This window comes from Suricata suricatta, chromosome 14 (genome assembly GCF_006229205.1).
Source record: "Suricata suricatta isolate VVHF042 chromosome 14, meerkat_22Aug2017_6uvM2_HiC, whole genome shotgun sequence".
Lineage (NCBI taxonomy): Eukaryota > Metazoa > Chordata > Mammalia > Carnivora > Herpestidae > Suricata > Suricata suricatta.
Genome location: NC_043713.1, coordinates 74,652,333 through 74,676,853, shown reverse-complemented (window position 1 = coordinate 74,676,853; position 24,521 = coordinate 74,652,333). Strand labels below are relative to the sequence as shown.

General features: G+C 44.3%; 1 protein-coding gene across 1 annotated transcript in view; it reads left to right on the top strand.

Moving 5' to 3' along the window:
* Window positions 1–24,521, top strand: part of CCDC60 (coiled-coil domain containing 60) — a 165,123-nt gene that overhangs the window by 55,227 nt on the left and 85,375 nt on the right. Inside the window, exon 2 of the mRNA XM_029922913.1 lies at window positions 18,730–18,809. Coding sequence (XP_029778773.1) covers window positions 18,730–18,809 — 80 coding nt within the window. The remainder of the gene's footprint in view (window positions 1–18,729; window positions 18,810–24,521) is intronic.

Sequence of the window (24,521 nt, the reverse complement as noted above, 5' to 3'; positions counted from 1 at the left end):
CTGTCGTAGAAGGTGTGCCTAGCAGGGCCCTTTTGGAATAAATATCCTTACCACCTCTCCTGAAAGGGACATCTAAGATGATTTCAAAAACATCTGTGCAGTTCCCACACAGAATCTTGTGCTCTGAAAACAGAAACACTCTCCCACTCACTACTTTTGGAGTGTTTGATTCACCTGCCTCTCATTTGCATGGCTAACTGGCCTCTCCCCTGGTGAGCACCAGCAAAGCACAGGGATGAACGTCTGACACCATCAAGGGCATCCATGCTTTCACCTCTTTGGAGAAGGGCTCTCTGTGCAGGCGTTCACATTTGCAAACACTAAGCAGGTTACCCACCCAGGCTGCCCACAACCATCCTCTCCCACCTCTGCTCACTGCCCCCACCCAGGAACCTGACTGTGAGAAGCAGGTGTTTTGCTATTTCAAACAAGTCTGAACCCCAATTCGTTTCTCAGTAACTTGATACTCATTGGTGACGACCATGGTTTCTCATCTAGCGTTGTTATTGATTTGGTCAGAAGTAATTAAGGAGATAATTCTTACTCAATTACATTTCCCTGAATTTCCTGAGGTTGCTAACTCTGCTCCCTGGCTGTATTTTCTTTTCTAAATTAATTTTGTCTTGGCTTTGAAATGAGGATGGATATTAGGGGCTTGTTGTGCTTGTTGGTTTTCATAGGAACAAAGTGGGGCTCTGTACTTTAATTCCGACTAGGGCTCTCAAACTAATTTTTTAAAAAGTAATGTAAAACATGCACTGGTTAAAAACAAACAAACATGAAAAATCTTCTACCAAGAAGTGAAAATCCCTCTTTTTGGCCCACTTCTCACTCCTGAAGGCATTCCTCATGCTGGCACTTTTAATACTTTCCTATTATTTCCTCAAATGATCTACATTTCCAAATTATTTGAGTGTCAATTCTATTTTTTAGCTTATATGTTTAAGGCTTTAATGACTTCCTGCTATGAAAAATGAAGATCTGGCTTCTTGGCATTCATTCATATACACTCTCCATCTCCAAGCCCCAACCTCCCCAAAATACTGTTACTTTTAGTTCTACCACTGGTTAATTCTGTAACATTAAGAAATATGTTATTAGGGAAGTGAAACTCTTCCATATGATACTATCATGTCATTATATATTCATCCAAGCCCATAAAATGTGCAACGCGAAGGGTGAATCCTAATGTAAACCATAAACTTGGGGTAATAATGACAATTCATTACAGGTTTAATGATTGCAACAAGTGCACCCCGCTAGTGGGGAATGCTGATAATCCAAGAAGCTATGCATGTGTGGGGACAGGGAATATATGGGAATTCTCTTGTATCTTTTGCTCGATTTTAAAGTAAAATTTAAAAAGTAGCATCTTTTCAAAAAACTAAAACCAGCCGAAGGGAGAGATAAGAATGAGATAAGAGAACATATATCTGGATGGCAAGAGAAAAAAAGAAGAAAAGAAAAAGGGTGGGGGGAAGGCAGCTCTCCTGTGTGGATGGGCGTGGTTTGGTGTAGGTAGGTCTCGGGGGCTGCTCTCCAAGGCCCTGCCTTGGTAGTTTCAGGGAGAAGCATGGTGGTGCCCCCGAATAGCCAAAGTAATATTGAAGAAGAAAACCAAAATGGGAGGCATCACAACCCCAGACTTTAGCCTCTACTACAAAGCTGTCATCATCAAGACAGTATGGTATTGGCACAAAAACAGACACATAGACCAATGGAATAGAATAGAGAACCCAGAACTGGACCCACAAATGTATGGCCAATTTATCTTCGACAAAGCAGGAAAGAGTATTTAATGGAAAAAAGACAGCCTCTTTAGCAGATGGTGCTGGGAGAGCTGGACAGCAACATGCAGAAGAATGAAACTAGACCACTCTCTTACACTATACACAAAAATAAACTCAAAATGGATGAAGGACTTGAATGTGAGACAGGAAACCATCAAAACCCTGGAGGAGAACATAGGAAACAACCTTCTTGACCTCAACCACAGCAATTTCCTACTTGACACATCCCCAAAGGCAAGGGAATCAAGAACAAAAATGAACTATTGGGACCTCATCAAGATAAAAATCTTCTGCACTGCAAAGGAAACAATCAAGATAACTAATAGGCAACCAACAGAATGGGAAAAGATAGTTGCAAATGGCATATCAAATAAAGGGCTAGTATCCAAAACCTACAAAAAACTCAACAAACTCCATACTCAAAAAATGAATAATCCAGTGAAGAAATGGACAGAAGACATTAATAGACACTTCTCCAAAGAGGACATCCAGATGGCCAACAAACACATGAAACGATGCTCAGCATCACTCATCATCAGGGAAATACAAATCAAAACCACACTGAGATACCACCTACACCAGTGGCTAAAATGAACAAATCAAGAAACTATAGATGCTGGCGAGGATGTGGAGAAATAGGCACCCTCCTACACTGTTGGTGGGAATGTAAACTAGTGCAGCCACTCTGGAAAACAGTGTGGAGGTTCCTCAAAAAACTATCCATAGAACTCCCCTGTGACCCAGCAATAGCACTACTAGGGATCTACCCAAGGGATACAGAAGTGCTGATGCATAGGGGCACATGTACCCCAATGTTCATAGCAGCACTTTCAACAATAGCCAAATCATGGAAAGAGCCTAAATGTCCATCACCTGATGAATGGATCAAGAAGATGTGGTTTATATATACAGTGGAATACTACATGGCAATGAGAAAGAATGAAATCTGGCCATTCATAGCAAAGTGGATAAACCGCGAGGGTGTCATCCTGAGCGAGATAAGTCAGGCAAAGCAGGACAGATACCATGTGTTTTCACTCATAGGTCTAACAGGAGAAACCTAACAGAGGACCATGGGGAGGGGAAGGGGGAAAAAGAGTTAGAGAGTGGAAGGGAAGCAAATCATGAGAGACTCTTGACTACTGAAAATGAACTGAGGGCTAAAGGGGAAGGGGGGTGATGGTCATGGAGGAGGGCACTTGTGGGGAAGAGCACTGGGTGTTATATGGAAACCAATTTGACAACAAATTATATTTTTTAAAAAACTATATTATACTCAGCACCTGGGTGGCTCAGTCAGTGAAGTGTCCAACTCTTGATTTCAGGTCAGGTCTTAATCTTACAGTTTCATGAATTTGAGCCCTGTCTCGGGCTCCGCACTGACCCTGCAGTCCCTGCTTGGGATTCTCTTTCTCCTCTCTCCTCTCTCTGCCCCTCCCCTGCTCATGCAGGGGCTATTATGCTATTGTTGTAAATGTGTTTTCCCTACGTTCTCTAAATTGTCGCCTTGCAGTGCAGAAAAGGAGTGTGACCTTGTCATATTGCCTCTCTGGTCTCTGGCACAGTGCCAAACCAGAGTGGTAACAGTTAGCTCAGAACCTGGAGCCTGTTTCCAGTTCTGTGTCTCCTTCTCTCTCTGCACCTCCCCCTCTCATGCTCTGTCTCTCTCTGTATCAAAAATAAATAAAACATTAAAAATCTATCTTTCTCAAAATAAATGAACTTAATTTTTAAAAATATTTTAAATAAAACTATGTTACACTTGCATTTCTGTCCCCATTCACCAGAGAGAGTATCTTTGACTCCTCACTTTATAGAGGAGATTAGTTGGTCATCTCCTCTTGTGTCATTTACTACTACATTTACATCATCAAGATTGACAGCCCACACACATTCTGTTCCGGAGCCATACTTAGTTTTCCAGGTTTTGTCTATGAGTTGAGTCTAAAAGTTGAAAATCAAAGACCATGACAGCTTCCTTTTCAACAGCTCATCCACCCACTCAACAAATAACTGCCAAGAAACCACTCTGGTTTGGCACTGTGCCAGAGACCAGAGAGGCAATATGACAAGGTCACACTCCCTTTCCGCACTGCAAGGCGACAATTTAGAGAACGTAGGGAAAACACATTTACAACATAAGCATAATAGCCATTTCAATCAGTGGTTTTTAATTTTCCATTAAAAATAAGAAACATAATATGGGGCGCCTGGGTGGCTTAGTCGGTTAAGCCTCCGACTTCGGCTCAGGTCAGATCTCACGTTTGTGGGTTCGAGCCCCGCGTCAGGCTCTGTGCTAACAGTTAGCTCAGAACCTGGAGCCTGTTTCCGGTTCTGTGTCTCCTTCTCTCTCTGCGCCTCCCCCTCTCGTGCTCTGTCTCTCTCTGTATCAAAAATAAATAAAACATTAAAAAAATAAGAAACATAATAAACAGGTAAGCTGACTAAAATATCTTAAGTAAGAATTGCTGGTTTTCCTTTAACTTTGTGAATATAAGTAGAGACTTGGTGCTCAAGCCTTACCCCACCTGTCTTCCCCACAGTGATCCTTGGGCTGAAGCCAGAACACTAGAAGATTTTACCCACTGGGGATTATGTCCATCCTCTAGGGCTGGAGAGACAGAGGCATTGTAGCTGCCTCTCAGTTTTGTTTTGTCTATAAAGCTCCTTCATCAGTAGGAAGCCTTTGCAGCATTGGATGCATTGGTCCAAAACACACTGGCTGGAAATATCATTCTGAAGGCAGCTGGGAACAAACATCCGCTCATCATGAGAGGTGCCGGACCGGTCACCACGATGCCCATGGGGCCAGTGCAAGACACCAAAGGGGCCTCTGGGGCCTCTGGCCGCCCTTGGCATGAATGTCCTATCCAAGTGGTGGAGTGGGTGCTGGCATGTGTGTGTGTGTGTGTGTGTGTGTGTGTGTGTGTGTGTGTTTGCTTATTAAAGTATAAAATTTCTCTGGAAGGATACACAAGAACTTGGTAGCACTAGTTGTCTCTGCAGAGGGAAATGACTAGCTTCAGGACAAGATGGAAGTAATACTTTTTAACTATTTACCTTTCTGTTTGTTTTTAAACCGTCTGAAAATGCTCCCTATTCTAAAGAAAAACTAAGGTAGAAAACCTAAATAAAACTTGAGGCTTCATCGTCAATAGGGCCCTCATCTCTAAGCCAAAGTGGCTTCTCATGGCTTCTCATCAGCATTGCCAGTATTGGCCATGTTTTCTCCTGCTCTGGGACCTCAGGAGAACCTTCATCCTCCTCCCCCGTCCCCATCACACCCTACATTCCAACTCCTCCTGGTTCCCTTTGTCTGAAACAGTTCTCTCTCCGCTGTGTTCAGCTCAGTGAGAACCTCAGCCAATAACCTCCCCTGACCAGCCTTGAGCTGAGGTCAGTGCCTGAACTTCACTACATTATAGTTCAACTGCCTATTTGACACCAGTCTCTGTGACTACATGAGCTACTTGAGGGCAGGGAGGTTATCTCATTCAACATCATATCTCTGGCCAGTTTCTAACTCATACCAGGTATTTAAGAAGTATTTGAGTTTCTGGTCCCTCACTCAGTGTCCTAATGTGGCCCATGTAATTTTGCATTGAATGAATGGTACCTTGTGGACAGCATTGTAGAATTCATCTAGAAGTAGCCCTGGATGCACATGAAGGCTCATCTCCAGGGGAATTCAAACCCCCACCAGCAATTCTGTGTCTTGGGTCTTTTCTCTTTCTCCCTTGTCCTAAACTTATCTCTTCGCTTCTGCTTTTCATGTGGGAAATGAGGTTAAATGAGTTACTAACTGATGGAAGGTTGGGTTTCTTTGGACCTTCAGGGGATTCACTGGAATTTTGCAAAGATGTTGACTTCCTCTTCCTCTAGGAAGAGAGAAAAGAAACTAAAGGTGCATGGGGACTTACCCACGCCATGTAAAGTGCTTGACGTGGTAATGGTGGTTGTGTGTGATGATGCTAGTTTTCCTTCCTGGAACCACGGCAGACATTGCTAATCAATCCCAGAATTCTGCTGATGAGATCAGACTGCAAGGAGTTGCAGACAGCCACTCCTACTAATGTAGATTGGATCTGGCACCGGAGGCAGTGCTCATGTGCCATCTCTACCTAACACATTTCCAAACACATGGGAGGTGCTGAAAATTTGGGCATAATTATTTAGGCATAAATTTAGGCATAATTATTAAACAGAAGTGCTATGCAAAAGATGATTGTTACATCCTGGGGCCCATATCCTGAAGCTCCTCCAGGACTTTAAATGACAGCCCGTCATATGGATTCCCGACTGCTGGCCTTTCATATACGTCATCTTTCAAAAGAGCTTATGAAATTAATGTATTTGATTTAAAAAAAAAATTTTTTTACTTGGTGCATATAGCACACGGGCTGCACGCAGGCCAGCTCAATCCCAGGGCTGATGGGGGCTCATTGATGCTGGAGGCCAATTTCCATTTCAATCAAGTGAAAGTGGAGGGTGGCGGAGAAAGAGATTGAAGGGAACCGGGACTTGACTGAAAGCTATGGCATCTAGCGCCACCTACTGTTATATCACTGCATCGCTACCATTTCTGACTGGGTTGTTGATAGCCTTAATCAGTCCTTCATGAGTTTATTTGAGAATAACTCACTCAAGTTATATTTTGTGTCTTTAGTTTACGACTCAATTAAAAAAAATTCCAGATACTTACTATACAGTGAATAATGATAGTAACATTCTTTGACGTGTTTGGTTCACGAAGCCTAAATGCCAAGGAGCCTCTTAGTACCCTCACAGCTCCTTGGATGAAGACTGGGCAGGTGACAGGTGGGAGCCCTGAGTCCAGAGGAGAGTGACAGACCTGGAATCACAGAGCTAGAGGGGCAAGGGGCTGGGACTCTGAATCCTCATATCTCCTCTGCATCTGTCACCTCCTCCGCCTCTGCTCTCCCCTGTGCACCGTGGGGCCTGGCTCACACTTTGGCCCCCTCAAAGCATAACTCTTATTTTAAAAATTTCAGTGTGTGACATGGATTTCACTGGAGGGTTCATGGAAAAGATGGAATAGAGGGTAATGCTGAGCCCCATGGAGGAAATATCAATCAAACAGTCTTGTATTTTTACCGGATGTGAGTTACTCTCTGCCCTGCCCCAAAACCCTCTCCCCACCCTCCATGATATATCACTCTGTTTTTATCAGCTGGAACCCTTCCTCCTCTCTCTCTGCCTCACCAGAATCCATCTTCACACTCCTCTCCCTTCCTAACAAACCATTCACCTCCTTAAACATAAGGAGGATTTAAGAAACAAATAATCAACGATGTTGTCTTTCCCTCTGACTCAAAGGATTGCAAAAGACTGAATTTTCAGAGAGGCTTAATGGTTGAGGACTCAAGTTGTAACTACAGAAAGATTGGATGTATTCGAGTTCTCCAGAGAAATAGAGCCAATAGGACGCATATAGAAAAAGAGATTCATTTTAAGAAATTGGTTTATGCAGTGGTGGCGGCTGACCAGACTCAGGACCTGCAGCTGGGAAGCTGGAGACCCAAGAGCGCTGGTGGTATACATTCTAGACTGAAAGCCTCCCGGCTCAAGGCCCAGGAAGAGCCGGTATTTCAGTTCAAGTCCAGAGTCAGGAAAAAAATCCAATGTCCCAGTTCCAAGGGCACTTAGGCAACAGGCGTTCCCTCTTATGGGTCTGGAGAGATGAGGCTTTTATTCTGTTCTGTTCTTCAGCTGATTGGATGAGACTCACCCCACATTGGGAAGGGCAATCTTTAGGGCATCTGGGTGGCTCAGTCAGTTAAGCATCTGACTTCGGCTCGGGTCATGATCTCACGGTTCGTGAGTTCGGGTCCCACATCAGGCTCCCACCACCAGTGGGATTCTTTCTTGGGATGCTCTCTCTCTCCTCTCTCTCTGCCCCTTCCCCACTTGCACTCTCTCTTTCTCTCCTCTCAAAATAAATAAATAAACTTTAAAAAGGGGGGGGAAGGGCAATCTTTTCTACTCAGTCTATTGATTTAAAGGTTAAACTCATCCAAAAACACCCTCAGAGAAGCACCCAGAATACTGCCTGACAAAATGCCTGAGCACCTGTGGCCCAGTCAGGTTGGCACCTCAAATTAACCATCACATGGGGTTTATTCTTTGCTGTGATATCTGGCCAGCTGTCTGACCTTGAACAAACTTCCTCTGCGCTCTCCTGTAAAATGGGTTTATTAATAACTGGGAAGGAAGGCGTAAAATGCTGGACACGGTGCTGATGTGTAATAATTCCACAATAAATCATCCATATACCAGTCGTAGCCACTCTCCCCTCCCTCCACCCAACCCCCCGCCCACAAAGCAAAAGAAACCCACACAGTCCACATTTTCTACAACCCTTTATGTTGTTGCACAGGTAGAAATGTGTGTATATGAAAGATCATAGTTTCTAAAGGTAGGAAATGAATTCTAAGTAATTGTAATCACTGCACAGACCAAATGAATCCTGCAGGCCACCAGCCTGACATCTTTGTCTCTCATTTACAGATGGGAAACAGACTCACCTAGGTTTTATAATCATAAACAAATAGGTGTGAATGTGTTCCAGTGAAAACTCCAGATTCACAAAAGCCAACAGCAGGCCATTGTTTGCTGGCCCCCAGACTAGATAAGGGTGGGGAGAGAGAGTCAAGGAGTGCAGGAAACTCAGCTCCACCACTGATTATCCATCCATGGGCCCTTGAATAAGGGGCTTAACCTCTCCAGTCCTGGTTTTCCTTTCCAGCAAAATAGGAATAAGGGTATCTCATAAAGATTGGCATGAGGATTAAATAAAACAATGTAAAATAGGGCCCCAGGCCCAGAATCCCCATCCAGTCCCAAAGCAAGCTGTTGACATAGTTGAGGCATGGTCCCTCAGAGTGAATGTGACTGGTGACAGATGCGGGTGGTGGTTTAGAAGATCTGACACTGTGAGGGGAGCCTGGGTGGCTCAGTCACTTAAGCACCCAACTCTTGATTTCGACTCAGGTCATGCTCCCAGGGTTGTGGGATCAAGCCCCATGTTGGGCTCCACACTGAGTGTTGAGCCTGCTTAGGAGTCTCTCTCTGTCTCTCCTCCCCCTCATCATGCTCTCTCTCTCTCTCTCTCTCAAAAAAAGAAGGTTTGACACTGTGAAAGGTGTGCCTCTTGGATCTCTTTCCCAAAAAGAACTTGACCCTCAGCCCTAAGGAGTGCACGTAGCTGAGAGCTGAGAGCTGTTGGCACTTTTAGGATCTACCTCAGAGGCCAGGGTCCACCCAGCGTCCCTAGCCAAAGACCGCTGGCCATTTCTGCCCCATGCTGCCCCTAGTGGGCAGTCTGCTCTAGACTTTGTCTAGATCCCCATCATGGTCTGAGCCTCTCTGCCCAGTCCTGCTCTCTCCCTCTTTTCTCTCTCACAAGCTTATCCCAAAAAACCTCTTGTACTCCTATCTCAGTGTTTGCCTCCCAGAGGCCCCAACAAACACAGATGTTGAAGTTTTCCAAGATTCCAGGTCATTTATTTTGCAGAATGACCCTCACTTTTTATTTTTCTGATCATTCCTTCCTGACCACATTCAGACTGGGCATTTGGGACAGAACAACAGTGTAGGTGGGGCTCCTGGGTGGCTAAGTTGGTTGAGCTTCCAACTCTTGATTTCGGCTCAGGTCATGGTCTCACAGGTTCATGGGTTTGAACCCTGCATCAGGCTCTGAACTGACAAAGATTCTGTCTCGTTCACTCTATGCTCTTCCCCTGCTCATTCTCTTCCTCTCTTTCTATCTCTATCTCTCTCAAAATACATAAATAAATTCTAAAAAGAAGAAGAAGAAATATGATGCAGGTGATACTGTGTCCTCCCCAATGCATTGCTTCAGGGCACATGACATCAGTTTGTCCCACCATTGATGGTGCTGAGTGCGCTCACACTGGTTCAGGTGGCATCCGCCAGAGCTTGTCTTTATGCAGGTGCCTTGTTCCCTTTGTGATTAATAGTTAACCTGTAGGGCTGAACCTTGAGACTGTGATGTATTCATCTCATCAGTCAGCAAATGATGGATTGAACTCAGGGTCAGACACTGTGTCAGGAGCTGGAGATCAGAAACTTTCTTCCCAAGAACAATTGTCATCCCTCTCTTCCCCCAGAGATTCCTGCTGCTTATTCTGTTCTTAGGTTCCCGGCGGAAACTCACTCATCTCCCCTGACTGACCATCCATTTTTCCCTGTCCCACTGCTCCCCAGGGCCCCAATATTTCCCAGGTCTCCCACCTCGTTTCTCCTGGGTCCATAAGGAGATGATAAAAACAAGGTTTTTAAATCAAAATACTCTAAAGGATGCACCGTGCTTTCCATGAAGAAATTCTTCAAAGAACTCAATAGCACACCTCCTGTTTTTCAGCTTGAAGTGTCTACATGTGGATGAGGTCACTAATTCTGGGTAATCCCTACATAGATAGGTACCTGTCTTAAGTCTTTAAGGCAAAAAAAACAAATAAAACAAAAACAAAAGTGAAGAACAAAAAGCAACAAACAAAAACCTCATTCTCCCCAAAGGAAAGTGCCAATCACCATCATAAAACCACCCAAAGGTTAAATATCGGTCTGTAAACTATGATCTCTGGGTTCATGCATATACCCTTGCCATAATCCTACCCACTCTCTGCTGATTTTGTTCTTTACAGCTTCTCCATAATGAGTCTGAAATTTGCTAATCATCTTCCTTGCTCCTCTGTTCACTCAGCTTTTCAAATGGTCTCCCTTCCCCTCCCCACTTGACAGAGCATTCCAGCTGTTCCCCTGATGTCTGTAGCAGCCCAAGCACATTTAGCAGGAATTCATTTCGATCTTAATCTGATTCTAGGAAGTAGATCATATTTTAAGAAATAACAAAGATGGGTTTGGAACATTCTTTGATAAAAAGACAGAGAACAACGGATATTTAAAAGATTGCCTTTCCAACAAATGATTCTGATGTTTCGCCATATAAAAGATTGTGACAAAATCCAGTGGGCAAGCTTTGGAGGTAGTATCTTTAAATTAATAACTAGCAACTGCTATCCCTTATTTAGCCCCGTTATGCAAAATGGGAATCAGAATGAAGTCATGGTTGAGAATACATACTCTCAAGGCACCTGGGTGGTTCTGTCGGTTGAGTGACCGACTTCAGCTCAGGTCATGCTCTTGTGATCTGTGAGTTCAAGCCTTGTGTCGGGCTCTGCTGACAGCTCAGAGCCTGGAGCCTGCTTCAGATTCTGGGTCTCCCTCTCTCTCTACCCCTCCCCTGCTCACTCTCTGTCTCTCACTCTCTCAAAAATAAATAAACATTAAAAAAAAAAAGAATATATGCTCTGATGTCACTTGAACTTGAGGTCAGATCCAGAATTTGCCACTTGATAGCATGTTGCATTCACTTTTCAAAGCCTCAGCTTGTTCTTCTATAAAATGGGGATAATAGTATGGCAAGGTCTAAATGGGATCATGTATTTCAAATAAAGACACACTTAGAATAATGTGTGGCACATAGATGAACAATAATGTTGTTGGTAAACGGTATTAACTCCATTTCACAGGTGGGGAAACAGACTTGGGGAGGATATGCAACTTGCCTAAGTCCCTCAACTCCTAAGTGACAGAGTCAGGACTCAAACCTCCGTCTTTCAGACAACAAAGCCCTTTCCTTTCATTCCTGCCACCTCCCACTTCTCAGCTGTCAGGTTAAACCAAATTGCCTCCAAATGTTACTTTGAATCTGAATATTCATAGTACATGAATATGAAACGTGAATGTACCTGCCCAAAAACCATCCCCAGCCACGGCTCCAGTGAGCTGTGTTCTTGCTCTGCCTCCCAGATTTATCAGCTTTTAACCTGACACATTGCAGGATGCCATGTGGTGTTTCTCACAGATGCTGTCAGAGACCCACAGATCAATCAGAAAAAGGACACACGCTGTAGGAAAACGTGGACATGGCAGACACTTGACTTTGTTTTCCAGGAAACAAAGAATGAAGGCATCCCCTCCAGTCTACAAGTCAGTGGAATAAACTAAAGGCACTTGAGGCCAATGGCATTCCCAAGGGAAGCAAGGATAGAAAATTAAAGTCAACTGTCCCAGGATGGTTTTTACAAATCTTGGCGAAGGACATCCAAAGGAATGGTGATGGGGTTATACTTGACTTTTTTAAAAATCTTTTCTCAATTTTCTATAATGCTCATTAGTTTTAGAACCAGAATACAATCTTAAACATGAAGTTGTATTGCAAACGTGTTACCAGGGTGGGGAGACACATTAATCAGTGTCAGCAGGGAGGAAATATTCAGCATCAGTTTGTTTATCCAGGAAAAGGACTTAAGTGTGTGAAGTACAGGACATACAAATTTTGGTGCAAGAGGAAGTGGTCTATGAAGGTCTGGAATATATGATAAAAATGGCCCTTCAACAACACAAGTGAGGAGCACTGACAGCCCCCCCACAAACACAGTCAAAAATATGTGTAGAACTTTTGACTCCCCCGCAAACTTAACTGCTAGTAGCCTTCTGTTGACCAGAAGCCTTGCTGATAACATAAACAATTGATTAACCCCATTTCTGTGTGTTATATGTATTATATACTGTGTTCTTAAAATAAAGTAAGCTACAGAAAAGAGGGTGTTACTAAGAAAATCATACAGAAGAGGAAATACATTTACAGTACTCTTCTGTATAAAGTCCAAGTAAAAGTGGATGCACGCATTTCAAACCCATGCTATTCAAGGGTCAGCTACACTTCCTAGGGAAAGAAACTGGGAGAAGTAGGTGATCGTGATTTTGAGGGAGAGAAAGTGATCCCAATTCTGTATATGCATCTAAGCCAAAAACCTCTAAGCCAGGAACTTCTAAGAACCTCAAACTTAGGATCCAAAGATAAGAAATATCCAAAGTTGCCATCTGCAAAGAGGTCCATATAAATCAGGAGAACCAGTTTATAGTCCAAAAATAACTGGTCAGCACCCAGAGCATAAAGTATAACCACCGCCATTTGAAATTGGCCTTCATTTCCATTTTCATTTCCTGCTCCCCACAGGGGGCTGATCGTTGTGAACTACATTTCCCAGGTGCCCTTGCCAGCTGGTTTCCAAAGGGGTTCAGCCAATAGGAGGCATGAAGAGGAAGTTGTAGGGTCAGAGGAAGGGAGAAGCCAGAGTATGTCTTTCCTACCCCCACTCAGCTTCTGGTCACAGCTCCCAAAATGAAACTACATCTCCTCCATGAGCCCACCTCTTGCTAGGTGGATTGGGCTAGATTGGGCTTTTGAAGGTTACCTCTCTCCTTGGCCCCTCCAACCCCAAAGGTGGGGAATCTCTAGCTTGTCACGCCATTCCTTACTTCGCTTTTCAACTCTTCCAACACCTTTGTAACTGCGTCCCTGTATTAAATTCCCTGCAATGAACTAGCTGTCATGAGCTGTTTCCTGCCTAGACCCTGCCTGATACAGTGTGCTAAAATAATCTACTAACTTACTTCATTCCAGACTCTTAGATTACTCAACTTAAAGTGGCCCCGACACCTGGGTGGCTCAGTCAGTTAAGCGTCTGACTTCAGCTCAGGTCATGATCTCATGGTTTGTGGGTTCAAGCCCCGGGTCAGGCTCTGCACTGACAGCTCAGAGCCTGGAGCCTGTTTCAGATTCTGTGTCTCCCTCTCTCTCTGAGCCTTCACTGCTCATGCTGTCTCTTTCTCTCTCTCTCAAAAAGAAAAAAAGAAAAAAGCCTTAAGAAAAAATAAAGCAGCCCCGAAAACTTACACTTAACTTACATTGATAGAATCAGTCAGAATTCCTTTAAAGACCTTAAAATGCTATTATTTGATTGGACAATTAATATAAGTAAATTATTTTTAAAGAAGGGAATAAGATGGCCCAAATTAAAAATTAACGTTTACCTATAATTCAAACACCCTACCGTAATATCCCTAATAACAATTGTTATATTTACTTTCAACTGATTGTTATTGCATATGTACCTTGCCATATATCATTACTTTCTTTAATCTTTTTAATGTTTATTTATTTTTGAGAGAGAGAGAGAGACGGCACACGACCAGGAGAGCGGCAGAGAGAGAGGGAGACACAGAATCCAAAGCAGGCTCCAGGCTCTGAGCTGTGAGCACAGAGCCCCATGCAGGGCTTGAACTCATGAGCCTTTGAGTTGTGAGATCATGACCTGAGCTAAAGTTGGCCGCTTAACCGACTGAGCCACCCAGGTGCCCCTATATATATCATTACTTTAAAACATAATTTGTATTAGTGTATATACGTTTTTAGAAACATCAAGAGACTTTTATGAATATGAATCTTAAAACTCTCTAGATCTAGGTTCTCTACATTTTTGTAACATGCTGTTTTACTTGAAATTATATTCCTTTCCATAGCAACAAATATACATCAATAGCAACATTAAATAGTCCCACATTCAAATGCACTGTATGCCATCATCTGAATGGACTGTGATTTATCCCCTCAATGCTCATTGCTGGACATTTAGATGTTTTTCACTATTATTAATACTGCTGTGATAGGCATCCTCATGGATAAATCTTTTTATCCTTGCTGAAAATTTTCCTGGGTAAAAGTAGAATTGCTGGGCATGAGCATATGTGGGTTTTTTTAATTTTTTTTAATATTTATTTATTCTTTGAGAGAGAGGGAGAGCATGAACAGGGAAGGGGCAGGAAGAGAGGGAGACACAGAATCTGAAGCAGGCCCCAGGCTCTAAGCTGTCAGCACAGAGCCCAATGCCGAGCTTGAACTCACCAACTGTGAGATCATGACCTGAGCCGAAGTCGGACACTTAACCGACTGAGCCACCCAGGCACCCCGTGCATGTGTGTTTTTAAGGCTACATATACACACGGCTACATTATCCTCCAGAAAGCTGTAAAGATGGTGATTCTTGGATGCCGTGTATACTTTTAATTGTGCTAACATCAAATAGTGTTGGTAAATGTCCTGATAACCGGAACTCCCTCATTCAATGCCATTATTACCGCTGGCTTATTATAATCATAATTAAACAATGGCCACAGTGAAAATGGCTTCCTGAGGATTCAATGAAATGCTAACATAATTGCAGGGATTTGGGGGTTGGATCTTGTCCTGCTAAAGTTTTGTGTCAAGTGGAGGGGACAATGTGTCTTTACTGTTATAAATTGGTCAGCACCAGCCCGAGTCAATACAAATCCTCTTTTACAGGCAACTGTCAGTAGGCAACATTTCAGGGGTGTGGGGGGAGGGGAACGTATGAAATTTGAACTGTATCATATTTGCTTCCTGAGAGAGTAAAACATGAGACAATTAAGAGAATGATGTGTGTACAATTGTGACTTCAAGTAGGGTCTCAGTCTTGGATTTTCAAGTTATCTGGCAGGGAGATTTGAGTGTGTTTGGTTTTGCTTTGTTCATAAATATTTTTAATTCACAGTTTCTTTTAAGAACGTTACTTTGGTTCTGCAGGTAAGAGTTAATGAAGGCCCAGAAAAAGAGAGGGATTTGGAAGATAGGTAACCTTGACTTCAAACTTTGATCTCCACATGGCCAATCTCATTGGTTTCCCTGCAAAATGCACCAGAATGCATGTCTGATGGTGATCACACAAGCGTGAAAGGGAAGGGAAAAGAGGACTAACTCTAGTTAAAATAATTCTTAATTTTATTGACTGCCTTGGCGTACTCAAGGGAAGACATTTTTTTGGATAGAAATCTTATGGTTGTGGGTAACAGAAAATCCAATTCAAGCTGGTTTAAATGATAAAGGAAATGTTCATGAAAAGTCAGGAGAAGCCTGACCAGTTCAACAAGACACCATGAAACAAGTTTTTCTTGGACTCTCCTCTCTGCCTTCCCCCATTATCTTCTTCACCTGGAGGTGGTACTCCTCGTGGGCACAAAATGGCTGCCAGCAACCATCTGCTTCTCCACTTATGGTCAGTAAGGAAAGAGGACTTCTCTGCCTGTGGTCCCTTAGAAGATCTACGAATCATGATTTCTAGAAGCCCCTGGCAAAAGTCTGCTTGCACCTCATTTGCCCAAACTACATCACATGACCATTCCTGAACCAGTCTCTGTGATGGGGGATGGGATGGGCTGTTTGGCTTCAGCCACTCAGAACCACCCCTGCTGCGAGTGCCCCATGGGGGAGGGGCAAATGGTCTAGTGAGGGAGCTAGTATCACAAGGGAGGGTGCAGGGATACTGGGGTGCAAGGAAAGCAAATGTCCAGGATGTAGACGTTTTAAAAAGTACTTCTGGAGATCCGTACGTGCCTCCTGGAAGTCTGTCTCCTCTCCCACTTCGCCCATTCCTCAAGATGAAAACTGACAGGGTTGCTAATTAATTTTCAGCCCAGGGGTTGAAACACCCCAGCAATTTTAAGATATATGACCTATATAATTCATTACTAACAATAACTACAGAGCTCAAGTTTATACATGAGTTCACCATTTCATATCTAGTTGAGTTTCATTCAAGACTAACCCAGATGCTTTTTTGTATCCTATACACTTTACTTAGTGGGTGGGAAGGGGCTGCAGTGACAAGTGGTCTGGGGGATGCCGGACACCCTCCATTCTTCTTCTTGGCTCGCGCTCTCGAACTGTGAGATCATGACCTGAGCTGAAGTCAGATACTTAACTGACTGAGCCAACCAAGTGCCCTAGACACTCTCTATTCTTTGTAAAAAAAATTTTCTTTTAATGTTTATTTTTGAGAGAAAGACAGGGTATGAGTAGGGGCGGGGCAGAGAGAGAGAGGGAGACACAAAATCTGAAGCAGGCTGTAGGCTCTGAGCTGTCAGCACAGAGCCCAACATGGGGCTTAAATTCACAAACCACGAGACTGTAAACTGAGCCAAAGTCAGATGCTCGACCAACTGAGCCACCCAAGCGCCCTAGACACTCTTCATTCTTAATCTGAGCTGCCTCGCACAGGACATGTGCTGGGTGATGCAGAAGCAAAAGGCTTGGGCGTCAGGCAGGCCAGAGAGAGTCCCTTCCTCTGCCATCAGACTCCACTCTCCACTCCCCACCACACTGCCACACTCCTCACCTTCCACAGCCCACTTACAAGGCCCAGAGCAGCAAGCATCAAGGTACAAGTTCATTTTCAGTGAAACTGGGTGATGAGAGCTGCTGAGGAAACACCAGGCCTCGCGCCTCACGTCCACATTGTGATTTCTGTCGGTGAACAACCCCCAATGGCCCTCACTCTGCCTTTGGAAAAACACTCTCAATACGGCACTACCGACCAGCCCTTGCCAAACTTCACTTGCCTGTGTATCTTTTTAAAATCTTGGGCGCCTGGGTGGCTCATTCAGTTAAGTGTTGGACTTCAGTTCAGGTCATGATCTCACAGTATGTGAGTTTCAGCCCCGCATCGGGCTCTGTGCTGATGGCTCAGAGCCTGGAGCCTGCTTCAGATTCTGTGTCTCCCTCTCTCTCTACCTGTCCCCTGCTCGTGCTCTCTCTTTCTCTCTCAAAAATAAATAAACATTAAAAAAATTAAATACATAAATTCTTTTCTTTTTGTATATCTTGTAAATGAGTAATATCTATTGCAGAATAATCAGGATTTCACAAAAGCTAAGGAAAAGTAAAACAAAATTTGCCATGATCGAAGTCCCTAAGACAATAGCTGAGCTCAGAGGGCATGGCTTTCCATATCTTCTGATATGTGTCCATCCACCTGGACCATTTTCCAAAAAAACAAAAGCAGAGTCTTGTGATACAGATTGTAACACGACTTCCCAAAGAACTCAGACATCTCTATATGTCAATAAATATATATTCCATCCTTATACAGTCATCACATTTAAGTGCTGTATATTACCCCATTGTTTAGAGCCACCATAATTATTTGACCTGTCTTCCATTGTGAAGGGGAATAGGTAGTTTCCGAGAGTTTTCTCTTAACAAGCAGCATCCCGGTGAACAATTTTGTTGATGGATCTCCGTGCCCATGCACGGATACTCCCACAGGACACCCAATAGCAGGACTGGCATATCCAGAGGCGAGCACACTTTGGCAGCATTTAGTATGTGCTGACGCATCGCCCTTTAGAAAAGTCACTGAGACGTATTCTTCTATGAGCTTCATTGAAAGCACCCATTTTCCAATAATTTCACTTCCTCTGGTTTAAAAAACAAATTAGTACTGCAGGAATTCATTTCTAGACAGGATAATCCAGATAAGATCTTGTCATTGTTTCATGAAACCGGGGTTGAGAAAAGTGACTTTTATATTAGAATACAGTTAATTTAACTCCCTTCTTTGCATTGACCTGGTATCCACCTCTGAGTAATAAATTTAAGTCTTGTGAGGTTTCCCTTATGGCTACACAAGGCAAATGATTACAGGAAAGGCAAAGAAAAACCCATGAACAATCACCTGGTTAACTCACTCCTAAAATCCTGCTACGGGGGCAGCGAGGGGGGGAAAAGTACCATTGATAAGGTTCACGTCTCCAAATCAGCTGCCGATGCCGCCAACAATTATGATTAACGTTTCATTCTTTGCTTTACTTTGAGTATAATGTTAATATTAAGAGCCTCCATTTATCAAATGCTTGCTACAAGGTAGGAATTTGGCAATAAATTGTCCCAACAAGGCAAGAATTATTCCTCCTCTCTGTTGAGAAACAGGCCCAGAGAGGCTGAGTCATTTGTCTGAGATCAAACAGCCAGTCACCAGACAGAACCAGGGTCAGAGCTCAGGTCTGCCTATCTCCAAGCCCTGGTTGCTTCCACTGTGCACACAGCCCCTCTTTGGTGTAGAGGAGGTCCCTGTGGTGCCCAGGACCCCTTACATCCTGGTCAGAGATCTCAGATGAATGCATGAGCATCCTGACTCCATTTGTTAATAGTTGTAGTAGCACGTTTTTCTTTTGCTTCTTGGCCTCTCATCAGGTCCCAGACAAGTCGATGAAGAGCATCAAGTACACGAACAAGGAAATAATAGACCTCAAAAAAGACCTTGCACGAAGCCGGTGAGTGAACCCACAGGGATTAACCCATGGACTACCTGATAGAGATGAACGGGCCATGGGGTGGTACCTACAAATCCTTGCTAAATCACAAGGTCCCCCAACCCTAAACATTAAGCAAAAGACTTGCAGCAGGGTGTCCCCTGGTCGGACTTTTCAGAGAGTCCCTGTACTGGACTAACCTCTCCACTCTCACTCCTGCCGGTCACTGCCTAGAATTCCCTTTGCATTCCTTCCTGAATCCAACTCAAGAGAGTCCCCACATGCTCCAGAAAAGTCTCTCCTTTTTACTCCAGGCACACATCATGGTAGCCCAGAGTCAGACAGACCTGGTCTCAAATACCAGCCCTGCTACCTTGCCAGCTGGTAACACTGGAGGACTTATTTAACCTCCCCGAGTCTCTGTGTCCTCACCTGTAAAATGAATATAATGGGAGGTTGTTAGATGGACAGGGTGAAATAATGCATCGAAAGTGCCCCTTGTGTGGCCTTAAACACAATGCCTTCCATATCCTTCCCCCCACCCCATCCCACTCCTTCCTGTATAACAGTGTGAGCAAACGGAGGTCTAGGACTCTATCTTAGTCTTCTCTGGGTGGTGAGCTGGGTTTTTTCTCCCCCTCACCTTTTAACTCTGTCCTGGGAGCTGGACTGTTCCAAGGTGGGACCATAAATAGAACTTTTGGCAAAGCCCCTCCAGGCAGAGGAAGAGATGGAGACTCTCTGAGCACAAGACACATACGATGTGCTGAGAGGGTCCTGCAGGCAGCGTGGAGACCCGTTCATCTTCTGTGTCTTCCACTCTGAGCCAGACCACAGTGCGAGTCAGGGCAACACGTTCCCTTCCTCCACCTCCCTCATCTGGAAGCTCCTGTCTCCACTGCCCATCTGCATCTCCACCCCTTCCCCGTCCAGGAGCGCAGCTGATGGCACTGGCTGATGAACCCAAGAGGAGGCTGGAAGGGGTGGGTGTGGACGGTGGGGAGGGAGAATGTGACAAAGGCACGTATTGACGCCCCCTGTCCAGCAGAAACGTAACTGCAAGTCGTGCATGTAATTTTAAATTTTTGAATAACTGTACTACTATTAAAAAGCAAAAAGAAACAGGTGAAAGTAATTCTAATATTATATCCTATGTAACCCAACATAGCCAAAGGGTTACCATTCATCATGTAATCGATATAAAACATATTATTGAAATGCAGAATTCTCATTCCTCATACGTGATGAAAAGTAACAAAGTGATACAAAATGAGCCATCATGAATCACACCTAGGGCACACATTAGGCACACCTAGGGCACACCTTTCAGGTGCTCAGTGGTTGCTATGGACTGAATTGTACACCCCCCGCCAATGCACATGTTGAAGCTCTAACCCCCAGTGACTGTATTTGGCAATAGGACCACTGAAGAGGTAACTAAGGCTAAGTGGGGTTCATAAAGGTGGGCCCCTGAATCAACAGGCCATGTGTCCTCATCAGAAGAGGAAGAGACATCAGGAAGGTACCATCTGAAAGCCACGGAGAGAGCCCTCAGCAGACACCAACTCTACTTGACCTTGAACTTCCAGACTCCAAAACTGAGAAAATAAATGTCTGCAATTTGAGCCATTCAGTCTGTGGTATCCTGTGATGGCAGCCGAAGCAGACTAATGGTCAGTGTTGAGGTAAAACCCTGCAGAGAGTGTCCTCAGCTCGAGAGCAAACGGACCCCCGTCTCAGAATCTCATGTGGAGCTGAGCTCACGGACGGTGTGTGGACTTGGGTCTCAGAATTGAGGGCTGACACCCACAGGAACTCCGCTGTTAGTTGTGGACATATTGGCTGAACCCAGGCTCAAGAGGGCTTTTGAGGCTCAGGCCTTGAGAACCTTGGGGCCCCCAAGAATGGGGAGAGTAGTGTCAGAAAGTCAAGAGTTACCTGAATGAGGGCAGAAAAGAAAGAGTCTCGTGGAGCTGGGAAAGAACGCTTTCTGTACTCTGCTCCATGGCCATGCCTGGAGGCTATTCCAGGCTTCAGAAGGAATGATGCAGCACAGAATTTGGATCAGAGGTGAAGTTCAAAATACAGAACCTTCTGTATGTCACGGGCACCAAACAATCAGAACAGACACCAGCCATATACAACCACTGTGACCAGGTTGGTTCTTAACAGCTGAATATCATCAACATAGAGGTAGATGAGTCTACTTTTTTTTATTTTAATGTTTGTTTGTTTCTTTGTTTCTTTATTTGTTTTGAAAGACAGAGAGACAGCTTGAGCAGGGGAGGGTCAGAGAGAGAGGAAAACACAGAATCCAAAGACAGGCCCCAGGCTCTGAGCTAGCTGTCAGCACAGAGCCTGACGTGGGGCTCGAACCCACGAACCACGAGATCATGACCTGAGCTAAAGTCAGATGCTTAACCGACTGAGCCACCCATTTGGGTAGATGATTCTAACGCAAAGCTTCAGCCATAAATACATACTGGACTCTTGGGAGCCTGAGACATGAGAGTTTCCATGATAATCTGTATCCTGTAAACAAACAGCTGAAAACTAAAGATGCCAACAGATGGCTTGTATATGTAAATTCCAGATACCATGACTTGACCCAGCTCAAGGAGGGCGCCAAAGCAGTGCTGAGCCAGCTTATAACCAGAATCGAGTGCTACATTTTCAGGGAATTTGCAAGCCAGTTATTAAACACAACTACGGTTTAAAATTAAATTATATGAATGTATAATTAAATAAATGATATTAAAAAAGAGGTATTAAATGCCCCAAACCCATCACTTCCTAATGATTTCATACATTTCACTGTCCTCTGCGCTCTTGATGTTATTTCTGGTTACGGTATGGGGGGTGCGGGGGGAATGCTGCAGAGCAGGAGTGGCTACAAGTATCTGCCCGGACCCTCATTCACTGACATCACACCGGTCGGTAGCTCAAAATCAGCCACAGTGAAAATATTCATGGCACAGAAATCCACAAATACTACAAATCAGGGCTTATTTGTATATCCCGCCCCCCCCAAGACAGATGGTTGTGAAGCGTTCACTGGCACATCCCTGGGGACATGGCCTCCCCCCAACAACGACCAAGCCTGGATTTTGGACTAATCCAGCAGAACATAAAGGCTTTAGTCAAAAGGTGATAAAGACAGTCGCTTTTCTGCCACCCTTAAGTTGGCAAGCGGACACTGTTAACTCCTGCCAGACGCATATATACACCATGGCTCCGAAACTAGCTAGAATTTAGCATCCTCACTGGCCAGGCTCAGCCTGTCCAGACACTGGACATGAACGAGAAATGTGGAAAAGGCCACACAGAAAAGCCACAAGCAAGAAAGCAAGGAACGACAATAAAATGTTCCACCTGGCCACACTCCCGGATTCCACTGACATTTAAGGAAACACTGAGTCCCCTTCAGAAGGAAACAGCCTGGTTTCCAGGGGAAATCGCCTCCCCGAGAGATGCAAACCCCGTGTGCCCATCTCTCAGTATTAAATGAGGCAAAGAAGATGTTGTCTTTTCCAGTTACTGGTTTTCAAACCTGCTTCGCCTATTAGACTTGAGCCTACCTTGAACCAAATACCTTGACTACCTCCTAGATTTTTATTTAATACTTCAGCCCTCTTATAATTCAATTGCACCATCCCCAGTTTCATGGCCAGTTTAACATGATGCTAGAAAGAGTAAAAACCTAACTGCTTTCCTCCTCCCCTGTTCCACCAGATGTTCGGTGGCACAAGCAGCACGCCGATGCACTTGTTCCCCGAATTTCTCCTAGTGGAAGCTGACAATCGGGGTGTCTGACTGTGCCCCATTCCTGGATGACTCGTGAAGCCGATAACCTATCTTCCTCCAATGCTGCTAGTGCTTTTTCTTGCAAGCGTTTTAAGGAAAACAAACATCTCGGTAACTAAAACAACCAAAATATTGACCTGCAGGGATGATTTGCCCATAGCAAAGTTTAGTTAAATGGAGACAATTGCCAATAAACAGTGATAAATTACAGCTCCCCTCCAAGACCCACAGCAGACCCCAGCAGGGTACAGACTCTGCAAGTGTCTGAGATTTTGCTTTAGAGCTCCACGTGGTAGACAGCTGAAGCAAGGCAATCGGAAATAACAAAGGTGGAATTCTGGCAAAGGAAGAAGCTTTTATTTCTTTGTAAGAGGTGAGGCACTTCTTGGTTCCTCCTCTGTTTTCTGTGGTCACTCATTTCCATCAACAAATATTGAATATCGGGTATCACTAGGGACACACCAGGCATTATTGCATATACTGGAGACACGGCAGCGAACAACACATTCAAAATCCCTGTCCTTGGCGAGTAAGAGGCAATGGTGTGCATTAAAGTGGGGCAAAGACCACAAACACGTTAGTGAGTGATGACGCTGGACGGAGAAGGGGTTGGTTGTACACCACGAGACTGTACAACAAGGTGATGCAGGGCGCCTGCGTGGTTCAGTTGGCTAAGCATCCGACCTTGGCTCAGGTCATGATCTCTCAGTTTGTGAGTTTGAGCCTCAGGTCAGGCGCTGTGCTGACAGCTCAGGGCCTGGAGCCTGCTTCCAATTCTGTGTCTCCCTCCCTCTCTACCCCTCCCCCGCTTATGCTCTGTCTCTCAGAAATAAATAAATATTTTTAAAAATTAAAACAAAACAAGGTGATGCATATAGCCTGGTGATGGGGAGAAGGCTGCTACTTTATCTAGAGCGACCAGAGGAAGCCGTTCTGTAAAGGGGGCTCTGGGCCTGACATCTGAATGGTGAGAACCATTCACATAAAGATATAGGAGCAAGAGAGGTGAGGACAACAGGTGTATCTCAGAGGAAAACAGGTGGATGGGAGCCAAAGTTGGAACAAGCTGGAAGTGTCAGAGAAACAGAAAGTAGCCATTGTGGCTGGAATGGGTGAGAGAAGGTGAGAGAAGCAGTAAATGAAATTAGAGAAATGGACCGCGGGCCTCATGGGCTATGGTGAGCATTTGGGTCTTAGCCTAAATGTAATGAGAAACCATTGGAGGGTTCCTAACTAACAGTAGGATGTGATCTGATTTTTTAAAATTTTTTATTTTTATTTATTTTTGAGAGAGAGACAGAGACAGAGAGGAGAGGGAGGGGCAGAGAGAGAGGGAGACACAGAATCCGCAGCAGACTCCAGGCTCTGAGCTATCAGCACAGAGCCCGTTGCAGGGTTTGAACTCACAGACCACAAGATCATGACCTTACCTGATGCTTAACTGACTGAGCCACCAGGCGCCCCAGCGATAATCTGATTCTTATGAGAGTATTCCATCTGCTGCTAGAGCCCAGTTGAAAGGTTGTAAGAGTTGAAAATGACCTGGCAGGCAAATAGCAGTGAACTGGGGGAAAGTGGGTTGATCCAGGATTTATTTAGAGCCACAGGACTGGCTAATGATTGGGTGTGGGGGACAAGGGAAAGGCACAGTCAGTGTGCTACAGTGACTTGTTGATATCTCTGCCTCCTTCATTAGGATGTAAGATCTGTCACAGCCTAGACTATATCATGTCCACTATCACAGTTCCCAAGTGTTTGTTGATGGGATTGAATTAATTATTTTTTAAAATTTTTTACTGTTTATTTTTGAGAGAGAGAGAGAGAGACACAGAATGTTTTTTAAAAAAATTTTTTTAATGTTTATTTTTGAGAGAGAGACAGAGCATTGAGCAGCGAAGGGGCAGAGAGAGAGAGGGAGACACAGAATCC